Here is a 12,823-nt window from a genome sequence, read left to right as displayed (position 1 = left end):
AGTGTAAGTCTGATGTCCCTAAACTGCTAAGTGTGTTATACACACAAACATTCTGCTTTCAAAATCTGCTTTTCACAGAAGAGTCTTCTTTCTTGCTGTGTTTCCTTGAGTCTCAAAATGTCTTACATCTTGGCTTTTCTATCTACAAAGAACTAGAATTTATAGGTGAGATACTATGGGAAGCTGAGATGCCCTTTTACAGTGCCATTTGTTTCATGTTCTCTTCTATGTCCCTGAACCTTCATTAGCCCAGCCAAACAACAGGTCATTCCTTTACATGGAATTCTTTTGCATTTAAAAATGTAATGTTGGTTGTGCTTTTTTATGGGTTTGAGTTTTTTGGTTTGTGAGGGATTTTTTTGTGGGTTTTTTTTTTTTTTTTTTTAGTTTGAAATAAAACCCAGCAAGTTGTGAAGTTCCCAAGAGAGTGGCACTCTGATCTCAGGGCAATGCACCTGGACTGTTGTCCTGCTCACCTGACTAAGGCAGCTGCAAGGCCAGCTTCCTCTGGGCTAGGGCACACACACACTGAAGAGTTGCAGAGCCCAGACCAGTTGCAGGCTTCAAAAAAACCTGCTTGTGATTTGTCACGCCAGGCCATTTTATGCACAGTGTGAGCAATAATTACGCTTGCTCGCACTCAAGCCATATAGTTATTACAACTAAGGGCAGCATGGTTATGATAAGCAACAATATTACATCACCAAATTCTGGAGGAAAATAATTTATTTTGAGTCTTTTTCTAACCAGTTCAAGTCTCAGCTCTAGTAATGCAAGGTACTTGATCACAAGATACCTTAAAAGTTTGTAAGGTCACCAACTTTAAGGCATGAATAGAATTTATGTAAATCCTGGTCTAGGCAGCCAAACTAATATAAGCCAGACCAACCAGGAGTGGGACAACTTAGTGAATAACGTGCAGAGAATCCACTACTCCAAATAATCAATGCTCACTTGTCCTTGGAGATCGTTCAACTGCACTATCTCTAAGCAGCAATGAACCCCTTGATGCTTCTTAAACTCACATTCTGATGAAAAGAAAAATAAGTCTTTTAAAGTACCCAAGCGAAACTTTTTCAGCTCTGAGTCGGAGAAAAAAAGCACTGAGATACTTACAGTAAGATTTCCAAACAGGTGGTCTGTATTCATCAGTATCTGAAAGAAAACAAAAAATCTTAATGTTGTGTTGGAAACATTTTAACACAGAAATAACCCTGCAGACGCACTTGCAGAATTATTAAGATAAATATTGCACCTAGGTTCTAAATTATTATAGAACAACCTCTTACAAGTTCCCCCTCTTTACTCAAACTAAAACCGTGAAAAGGTATTTTCTTTATCCAGCTAGAAAAACTAAAGAAATACATTTGCAAAATGGCAGACATGCAGATCAGAAGCCAACATACTGTGAGGGGGAAGTGGAATTCATATTATTTTACTATACATATATCTATAAATTCTATTTTAAACTACATCAGAAAGATTTTTTTTAATCTCAATTTATATTCCAATAAATGGGTTTCCATGCAACTTATTCCTGCCATTAGGTTTTTCCTCTTCTGGACAGCAATTAACAACTCCTAAAATAAAATCAGAGTATGAAAGTACTGTGAAATATTTTGAAAAAAAGAAGGATTTTTTTTCATACAGAGTACAATCTCTATTTGGAAGTAGTGAGTATGTATTAAAAGTACCAACATAATTTTAATCCCAAATTTTAATTCTCAAATCAAATTAAAAAAAAAATTCAGTGTCTTCTACGTTTCTGTCACCCTTATGGCTCACTGACAACTAATCTGACGTTTTGAGCTCAGGGCTATGATGCAAACTTCAACTCTGATCCACTGTTTTACCGCTCTTGACCAGCTTCAGTTTTGATGTTACAAGTCACTGAGGCTTTCTGCAAGATGCTGTGCTCTCTGCCTTGGAGCTGGTTAGAGTTACTCCGTACACATAACACTACAAGGTCACAAGCTGAGCCAACCACACACCCAGCCTTGCTGTCTGAAGCCTCTTCTGACTGCAGCATTCATATCTGAGCTCTGTTTGCAATTCTCTGCTCGCTGTAACTACCTGCTGCATCCAAAAAACCCCAAATTTCTAGTTTTTATTATAAGGTTATGTAAAGATCAAGCAATCTGGGAACCTGTTGCCTGAATTTTAGCCTGAGTGGCATCTACACTTAAGAGTCCTTAAGGCCTGCAAAACCAAGCCTGAAGCACGGGAAGGATTTTGCTTTGCCTCTCCTTAGGGTAAGGAATCTGTCTTCTTCAGATACTTGCTGTCGTCCATTTCTCCCACATACAGTCATGCCAAAAATCTCTAAATTAGAGCTTAGTGGAACAAGGTATTTTCCAGTTTAATCGACACAGACTTGCTCAGATCCTCTCAGCACACTCTCTGCCCTGTCTGCACTGTAATTTTTTACCCTGTATTTTAGCTCTACACATGAAGAGGATGCAGTCCTTGCAAACTACCTTGGTGGCAGTGGGTTTTATGAATACAATCCATTATGATTTTATTATTGAGGCAGCACTCAATTAAACTGCCATCCCCCAGAATATGATGGGTTTTGATCTTTGGAAGGTCCTGCAGATGCTCTACCACGTCCTGCAGATTGGCCAAAACACCTTGAATCTGCAGAGAGACCTTAAGCAGCTTGCACTGTACTATGGCAGTAAAAGCAAATCAGCAGCAACAGATGCAGCCATGGTTATTCATTCCTACTTTGATACCTTTAATTAAGGCAGTGCAAGTCGATTCATTCCAGAAGCATTGTAATGTGATCCCTTAGCAATGCAATGTCAGATGGAAAAGGGGCAAAATTTGTAAGTAAAAATAATAGCTTTAGTCCCAGAAGACAACTCTTACCTCACTAGCTGAATTTGCTTTTGCTACACTCTGTTTTTTGGCAATACATGCACCCCCTAAATTTACAAATAAATAATTTAAGTAAAGGACAACACACTGTATTTGCAAAATATGAGCTGACTGTTATGAAAATACACATATCCTGGCAGTCTAACCTATACTTGCTCACACTCAAGCCATATAATTGTTGCAACTAAGGGCAGCATGGTTATAAAACTAAAAAGCAACAATATTTGTGCCAAACAAAAAACCTCAAACCTTGTTAAAGTCAGGCAAGAACAGCAGTAACTTTCATACAACAAACATTTAACATTCAGAAATGGAAGGAATGATTTATGTTATGCAGCTGTGCACAGGATTTTATTAGAAAAAAAATCTGCCAGTGAGCTTTACTGCCTTTACAGTGTGAGAATACCCTCCGGCAATCCACATGAGGTAATGAAAAAACAAAAGGTCGTTTCTATTGTGATTTTTTAAAAAAAGTTATCTAATACAAAACACTGTAGTAGCAAGTACAGCACAGTAGCAACGGTGAAGCAGAGGGTCTGTAGTGTTAGTTTCTGTGCAAGAATGTTTCTATTACGAAAACTATCCCACTACACAAATATGAAATAGGATAAGCATAAACACAACCCCTGTCTATTAGTTACCCCTTTTAAAAGATTAACCGATGTGGTCGCATTTTACACATCATCAGTATTTTGAAATGCATTATCAAGAGAAGGGCTTGATTTTCAGACAGTGCAGGCTTTCATGTTTCACATCTCCAATTAGGCATCTGAAAAGCACTTTAGGGCATGATAAAAAACTCACAGAAAATGCGGAAGCCGAAATATATTTTCTCACTAATGCTGCACCACTTTCTAATTAACACAATCAACTCTATGCTGTCAGTTCTCAGATTTTTTCGCAGTAGCTCAGCTCTGCTAAATGTTTCCAGGATAAAATAATTTTCTATAAGCTGTGCATCATGTTTTATCTAACTGCATTTTCTGCCTTAAGCAAGATGCAATTCAGCTTAAAGCTACACTTCTCCAAAGGCCTAGAGCACTACAGACGACATAAATACGTAAACTGATGCTACCAGCTCTGTGATCCTACCAGCATTGGTGAGATTTTTGCCAGTATGGGGGCACTCTCATCAGCAAGGACTTTTTAGATCACGGACACTGTCCATGTACATAAATCCAATTTCAAACAGAGACCACTTTCAAGCTGACAGATACCTTCACTCAGAATTAGCTGGGCTACGTACACAGTACAGTTTGCGTAAAAAGCCACATAGCTTCCCTGTAAGCTAAATTTACCATGTAATACTGTAAACACTGATCTCCAACTTTCTGTAGAGCTTCCAGCAAGCATTGTTACACCAACTTTACTCCCAGCAACATGGGCATAGTGTTTGTTCTTACTTTAGCAGTTTGTAGAAGCAATATTTAAGGCCATCGGTTTCTATATGCAGAGTCCTGTGGATGACAAGATCCAAGTGGCTCATCCTTTCTCACTCCGTTTCAAGCCGTTCAGAAGCGCAATGTTTCTTCAAGATATATCTTTGGTTCCCCTATATTCTAACCACAGGAGAAGTTCTGAATACTCAGCACTTTCTTGCCATCATCTTCTTGCCTCACAAACACACTTTTCCCTCCTCTCCTGTCCAGGACTTTGCCTTTCCCCCAGCCTCAGCACCCTTCATCTGCACACAAGACCTCTCCTCTCATCCTTAAGCAGTGCTTTGGTTTGCTTCCCACTGTTGTCCTGCTAGGACTCACCTACCAGCCCACTCAGCATCTCATTCTCAAGCCATCTCGTCTCATCTCATCTCTACTCAAAGTTTCCTTGAAATTTGCTTAAATGCAGAGAAAACAGAGATAGAAAGCCCAGAACAGCACAACAGGCAGCTTCTGGCAACAGCCAGAAATGTCACAGTGGGCAGGAGTGTTGCTCTCTGGGCCCAGCATGCCCTCCTTTGAACGCACCAATTCATGAAAAAAAAAAAAGCAAACTATGATTTTGGACACAAACCGCTGGTAATGAAGAACTGAAAAGCACAGAGTGACCATCAGAAATACGCACTTCCACAGAAAAGGGCTTCTGCCAACAGACAATCTACAGCCATTTAGAAGTTCATATACAGACACAAACACTAGGAGAGCATCTCAGATTTTCCATAAACACAAACGTGACTAATTGTGACATTACAATGTGGTATTTTCCTTCTTTCTTACCCACTCTTATTTTATCCATTATATAAATCTGGACAACTGCAGTACTTTCAGAGTGTACATTTTAACTGCAGATATGAAAACTGTTACTATTGCCTCAAACTGTTTAGAGTGTTTGTCTTTGTGTATTCCTTTTACAGAAAGAATAAAAATGTTTACTTCTGCTTGAAATGGTTCTCTCTCCCCATTGAAGATCAGTCAGCTCTAGGGTAGAGGAGCAGCAGCAATTTAACTCTGCATGGTAACCCCATAAAGCAATGTAGGACTTAGATTTCCTGTAGAGAACTCAGTTTTATTTTTCTTTTACTGGGTGTCATTCCCTGCAGCATGGTCATCTCTAACATCAGAGAGTAACGCTGTCTAGGAGGAAATAATCAGCTATCTGCTGACACAGCAGCTCTTGCCCCAAAGTTTGATTTTCTTTGATAATATCCCTATTGAACTCAAGTGAGGCCTCAGGTGGTGAACTTTGTGGAAGAGGCCAGTTCTCAGTAATGTGGACCAAACACCAATATCATCAGGAGAAAAAAAAAGTCTTATTTCATGTTCTGAACTGAACTCGGGCCAAAAAATGGTGTAAGTCACAAATATGAAAAGATACAAGAAAGTATAAACATTCTTCTGTAAGCTACAGCCTAGGCACTAACCAGAAAGCATTAGCATGTGTTCTGAGATGCTAATCTTGCTTTGTTTGGCAGCAGCATCTGTCAAAAATTAACTCCTGGAGAGATGCACAACCAGTGGACGTGGCCATTTGCTGACCCATACAACAGACTCCTTTTTGTGCCTGAAAAACTTTTTCTAAAAAATTCCTCCTTTGCCCCAAAATCTTCCTTATTAGCAACTTCTCTAAACCCAAAGGATGCACGTAAAAAAATAATCACTCAACCTAGAGAAACAAAGCCATAATTTATTGGCTGGTGAGATTATCAAGCCACAAAAACCCAGCACAGTTGAACAGAAAACATCATTTCATCTCTGTTTTTCAGAGTACAAGTGCCAACAGCATTTCAGAAACTAAGCTCAAGTCATCACAAAATGTTTTCAGCAGCATTCAAGCGGGCCCTAGCAGTTAGGGCTTTTACACACTCCAACCAAAATAAAACTCAAACAGCATTGAGGTAATTAAAGGATGAATACAGCCACTGCCCTAGGCAGTGGCACTAAAACAGATGGGCTTCAACTCCATGGTTTCAGGGTAAATAGGAGAAGCCGATCATTGGCTGCAGCAGCACTGGAAGGGTTCTGCAGAAATCCCTGTGCAGCTGGCAGCAGGAGGGGAAAGTGATGGCAGGCAGCTTCTGGGAGGGGGCAGCAGGGTGGAGGGTGCAGAGAATATCCCTGTCTATTGCATGTGTACTAAAGAAAGAAGGAGCACCCCCCAAATGTCCTTGATCACTCCTAGACGAGACCTTGGGATGTGCATTTCTTTCTACAAAGTCCCTTTCCACCCCTCTGCTACCAGCAGCAGTAAGTTAATGACAGCCTGTAACGGAGTGGGGGGCAGAAGCAGCAGCTCGGTGCAAAGAGCAAGCACCACGCGTGGCTACACGTGCATTACATGAGGTCCTGTGGAATCCACCCCGTCCCTGCTCTTGGCTTCAGGGTGCCACACACACACAGAGCTGCCAAACCAAAGGCCATTTGGCATTTCATTTCAGTCGGTGCTCAATAAACCAGAGAGAAAGCTGAGGTCAGGCTTTCTTGCTTGGCATGAAATGTTTTCTTAGAAACAAATACTTCTTCAGCGTTCAAGTCCATCACATGAATACAAAAGGGGAAATGATCCTCTGGCTCAATCTCAACCTGTCTTCACCTTTTCATAGTACAAGGGTAACAAACTATTTCTGACCAAAATATCTTGCACAGACTTACAGCACTCTTTTAAGACATGTCAGGCAACTTTTTGATATATTGTCTTTTTCTTAAATAAAAACTATTACATTGTTATTTTACAAAAAATGTTGGAGTTTAAAAGTCACTGAATAAATAATGTTAATCCAGAAGTAATGTTGCTTTATTAGCCCCTTAAAGCAAAGACATTAATGATAAAAACCTGATGGCACACATGGCCTGGAGCCATGTGGAAAGCACTTAGGGTTTCACAACTAGTGTGTCACAGAATTTCCTTTGTTTATGGGAAGATCCCCACAGGGCTGAGAACACCCCAGGCAATAAGAGCCACATTTTCTGCCAATTCCCGAATACACAATATACTGTATGATACTCAGCAACGATGACTGATACTTCTAGACTGTTACTGGGTCTTTGATGCTACTTCAATGTTATCCTTGGTACACAATTTCCTTTGAAAAAAAAAAAAAAGCTTTGAAAACTTTTAGACTCATAAAGGCTCTTCCTAAGGCAGTCAGACAGCATTGCTGTAAGAAGCTTCAGTGCAAAAGCTTCCAAGTAAGCCATCTATTTTCTCCACCTTTTCCGGGCAGAGGAAAGACATCAGACAGGCATCCACTTTAACATGTGGGCAGATGTAAGAGCTCGGCCTGTCCCCCAGCAGTGTGCACACAGCTAACCCTCCCAATGGAGGATCCCCTGCTCTGAGCCCACTGTGCTGCTGACACAACCCACCCTGGTGGGGAGCTGCAGTGGGGTAGCTGTTGTGTTAAACTAAATCTCAGTCTGATCACAGAGACAAATTGCCTCTAGGACCAAAAGGGAGCTATTGCCAGCTTATGTGTTTTGCCTTCTGTCAGTGGATGGCAACTTGCAGGCAGAGGACACAGGCAGCTGGGGCTCAAATACCTGTTTCCTGGGAAAGCTGGCACACAAGAAAGGCCGTCCACAACTCAAGCCATCCACCCAAAGGGATGTGTCCAAGCCTTTGGGCAGAGGGGACAGTGACCAGTGACAGCTCTCCCTGTTTACTGCTTGGCCTTGTCCTTTGGCACAGGCTACACTCTTTAATGCCCATAAATTCCCATGCATGTGGGCAGCTTTGGACTTTTAAAATTAAATGATGTTTGAGTTATCTAAGCAAGAAAATAGTTGAATGTATTTTCTTCTCTTTTTCAAAAGCATTCACATCTGGGAGGAGAACAAGATCACAATACAATCAACAGGAAAGATAAAAACCAGTGAAACAGGCACAGATAACAAAAGCATCCCTTTGGCTGCAAGATCACTACACTACACTGCACTACATCACACACACTGTGCCCCGGGAATTTTTAACAGGACAAAAATTATTTTTATATGCTCTTTCATCCTTACATGTTTTTGCTTTTACTACTGCAAATAAGTACAATTAGGTTTCTAATTAATCCTGGAGTTAAAATGATTAAGTGAAAGCCAGTGTGAACAATGCCCCAGAAAGCTACAAAGGCTAATACCATTTCTCCGATGTGACCAAGTGGGAGACAAGAAAGCACACTCAGCAAAAGTGAAGGGGCTTAAAGAAGGGCATGCTCTGAATAATTGCCTCAGTCTTGGGGGGGGAAAGAGAACCCAGATCACATTGCCATTCTGGTTTCTACAAATGCCTGGTCTAGCAACAATAAATTCTGTGGGAATGCTTCTAATGGGGTTGAATGAGAGACCCACTAAAAACAGTCAGAGTTCAATGCTTTTTATTAGCAGGTCTACTATTATTGGCTCTTTATGAATGATGGGAAATTTTAATAAGTAATATTTTGCCCATCACAAGCACTGCTGCTGTTAAATGAACTCATCTTCTAAGTGATTAGACCAGGTTGCAAACAATCCATTTCTGGATTTTCATTTAACCAAAGCAAGGGAAGCAAGTATTCATTTTCCTCCCCTTTGCCAGATAAATACTGACACATGACTGCATGAATGATGAGAAATAAAAATTTTTAAAATCCTTTACAACAAAAAAGTTCATATTAATTTAAATTTTAAGCTGGAATTTTCACATATGCCATGGTAATAAGCAAAACACAGCTGTTTTTCTCTTTGTCTTGACTGTAGTTTAATGGAGGGGTAGGGAAATACCCACGCCATGAAAGCACAGGTAGCTTACTGTTTAAGATAAGTTTCAAAACCTCTAGTATTATTTTTTAGTGTTGCTGAACGTATAAAAATTTAGATCTCCAAGAGGTAAAAAGATGACAAGTGCCACCTTGTGGGCATATAACAAAGACAGAATTTAATGCTGCTGTTTCCAAGGGGGTATCTCTGCCTCCAGGCAACAGGCTGCAGCTGATTTTCAGTATTACTGGGAACACCAGCTTTGCTCCCTAAGAAAAGACAGACACGATGGGAACTGATACCGATGGGAACATGGCTCTGTGGGTCAGCTGCAGGTGCAACAACAGTCAGGCCACCAGGTACCTGTAACCCTCTGCTTTACTTTGCCACAGGACTCATGACAGCTCTACACAGTCATGGGTATCCCGAAATGTCTAATTTACACAGTAAAAAACTTCCAGATGAAGATGTTGTTTAAATCAAACATGCCTCTCTAATGTATCTATTTCAAAGAAAAACAGCCTGGGAATTTATTTTTTTTTAAACTCATTTTTTTTAAAACTGACTGTGTCTGGGTGCAGCCCTGAAGTGCTGGATCAATGAAGTAGGCAGTTCCCCATCCTCCCTAAGGGTTTGAAAGTTCTGTTGCAACCTAATTTTGCAAGTTCAAAATTGACAGAAATATGCCTTTATTGGATGAATCATATCTTTTAGATTTAACAGGAAATTTGTCCAAATATCTTTTAAATCAGTACAGCAAACTCTTGTAAATTCAGAGTTATGTCAGGTAACACAAGCTGGAAGACTGTAATCAAACTTCTCTGGTTTAAATCCAGACTGGTTTTCTTCAGAGACACTGTTCTGATCATGGTCAGTGAAGTTTCCTTGGAAGCCTGGAGAAATGCTTGCTGAGGCTATTGCTCTTACAGTCTCTCATTCCAACTGTGTCAAGGGTAATACAGCAGAAAACATTTAACCTTCGACATATCCTTTCTTATTTTTTCTCTTCCACAAATCCATCTTTGTCTCCTGTTTTAAAAGTCTGCCTGCACAGAGACTGAGCTCATTTCCCATCACTTGCTTCACTTCTTCCAAACATTAATAATACTAACAGGGGCACATCAGTTTTACCATAACTGCAAGCCAGTGACAACTGTTACAGCCACAGGCTCAAGGCATTCATCAAAATATTCTGTCTTCATTTCTCTAACACATCTATCAGGAAATACTGATTGCAGCTTGATTACACAAATATTCTGAACAGTTGCCCTAATAGTGAAAAAGAACAACATGATACAGTATAAAAGTGTCTTCTAGCTCTAAATTAATCCTCTCCTCTGAATATGAAGTCTGTCCAGTCAAGGTTGAGCAGAAGAGGCCCTAAAAAAAAGACAAGCTTTCAGGTACTTTTGAAATACAACCCCTCCATCTATTGCATAATAGCCCTAATTTCCTGAATGGGGAGACATGCTTTATCATCATTTGCTTGGTTGCTTTGAATTTTTTTTTCCACACAAGACATAGAAATAATGAACATAAGTTCACTTTCCTGCTCTAAAATCCACTTTTAAGTAAAGTGTTGTGGTTTTACCAAAAGTTGAACCACAACAAGAGCACAGCACTGACTGCCTCCCTATCCATTGTTAAGTATCTGCTGAGAACTTGTCAGCCCTTGCATTTTAGACCAAGAAAGCTGCTGTGCATTCATCAGCCTCCTGGGGGGAAAAAAACCCTAAACCAAACCACCCATTAGCAGCCCAGGCAAAAATCAGCATCATCCAGAGAAAATTAAAAGCAGATCTGATTTCTGACTGCTGTTATAACTGGCCTCAAGACAGACTCATGTGTTCCAAAGCACATCTAACTGTGTCAGATGGTCTAATAGATGCTGTTGCCTCTCCTTCCCCAAACTTGACCCATTTCAACTCCTAGACCATCAAGTTACAACAAACCTATTACGATTCTTATTACAAACAGATTTTTCATTTTCTAAAACAGTTGTCAATAACACACATCATTGCTCAGGCAAAAATATGGCTTGTATTTATGTCCTTATTTCCAGAGCAGATGCAACTACCAAGTAAAGTACCCTTGCCCGGGATCATGATTGTTTTTTAACGTCATGAAGGAAAGTCCTAAAAACCATTATTGGCAGAGTCTGAGAAAGGGAAATGGACACAATGTGGTGGGATACCTTTTCTTGAATTGGAATTTAAGTTATTATTCCAAAAGGCATTCTCCAATTGCTGTGAGTTTCTCCCCAGTCTGAAAGCTGCGCCACTCCTTATCTCTTTCTGTTCTCATATAGAACATCCAAGAGGCCTCCAATGGCACAAAGTAGGATGCTCCAAGTTAAAAAGCTGAAAAGTTCACATTCCTTTTAGGCAATTCCATAGCTCACTGTTACAACTGCAGCCAAAGAACTACGGCAAAAGATATTTACCCAACAGCCCTTCTGTGTTTATAGCATTATATCCATCTTTCATAACTATTTTACTCCTCATCTGCTGCAGTAGGCAGGAAACAGAGAAAGGAGAGATAGCAGGTGTGAGGGCCAGTCCATGGAGAAGCTGTGCTCTGGGTCCCCTCCTGCACCACTCAGCACATTGTGGGGCTGGAGCAACAGCCAAACAACCATCTCAGAGGTGCTCTAGCAGCTCTGCAAGCACTGAGAGGTTTTCTACATGGGCTCCCCATCTGTCCTCAGTTCCTTCTGAGAGAGAAGGGAGGAGAAAAGTAGATCAGGGGAGCTGGGAAGGAGTGCTGAACACAAAGGCTTGTCACCTCCCTGCTGGAATGGGAAAACTAGCGGGAAAGCACGATATGATCAATGCTCAGAGATAACCTCCAAGTCCTTTCCCAGCTAACTCCATATGTTTCTTTCCCCCTACAGGAAATTAATTCAGATGGTTTTCTTGTCTCTGTTTTGGAGTTCTTTCTCCTTTTTCTGCTAATTAGAAGAAAGAAATATTGGTCCACGAATAATGGAAACTTGAGTTATTAGCTCTCGTTATCACGGCAAAGCATTAAACAGGAGGTTTTCAACAATTACTAGTTGCATTTCTGGGATATTGATGTATCCTTGTTGAAACTGAGATCCCATGGAAATGTCCATAAGTGAAAAGCAGTCTTTGTCCTACAGAACAAGACACCTAAACAGAAAATAGGAACAGGAGCTGGTGGGAGAAGCAGAGGCTTTTGTAGATGAGATCATCCTATAGATCAAAGAAAGATCAGTATCTATATTCCCAAGTCTTGCTAAACCAATATTCCCCCAGCCAGCATTGTCTCTCTGGATAACAGCTCTTTTAGTGTCTTCAGCTTCACTTTGACTTTATAAAAAGAAGCTTATCATGGCAAATGACAGCACAGAAAAACATACAGACAAACACAGGGACAGTAATAGGATATGACAGATCAAAAACCCATGTTATAGTTTAAAAATGGTCCTGGCCTTACTATATGGCTTGCTGGGAACTGCTGGAGGCAGAACATTGCAAGAAATTGTCAGATTGCAATACACAGGATTTCCATACAGAAATAAGGGCAAATGCAGCTCTGAGACACAGCAAGCCCTGCCTGTGTCTTCCACAGCTGCTCTTGAACAGTAATGGGAGAAGAAAGATGCAATTTTTTTACATTTAAGAATGAGGACTAACATGACTAACATGACTCATGCAGCATCAACAGCGCCCAACCAACAAAGCAGAAAAAAAAGCTCTTTCTGTTTCTCACAGATCTTTCTACTCAGTGGAAAAAAAAGCCAACAAGCTGAGTTAGCC

At 40.5% G+C, this 12,823-nt stretch overlaps 1 protein-coding gene across 2 annotated transcripts in view; it reads right to left on the bottom strand.

Annotated features, from left to right (window-relative positions):
• The window catches only part of CHN1 (chimerin 1), a 98,358-nt gene that overhangs the window by 74,693 nt on the left and 10,842 nt on the right, over positions 1 to 12,823 (bottom strand). For both annotated transcript variants that reach the window (XM_064660779.1, XM_064660780.1), the window contains exon 3: positions 1,117 to 1,155. In XM_064660779.1, coding sequence (XP_064516849.1) covers positions 1,117 to 1,155 — 39 coding nt within the window. The remainder of the gene's footprint in view (positions 1 to 1,116; positions 1,156 to 12,823) is intronic.

Source organism: Pseudopipra pipra, chromosome 7, assembly GCF_036250125.1.
Source record: "Pseudopipra pipra isolate bDixPip1 chromosome 7, bDixPip1.hap1, whole genome shotgun sequence".
NCBI classification, from domain to species: Eukaryota; Metazoa; Chordata; class Aves; order Passeriformes; family Pipridae; genus Pseudopipra; species Pseudopipra pipra.
The sequence above is the reverse complement of the archived record's forward strand: the minus strand, read 5'-3'. Positions and strand labels throughout refer to the sequence as shown.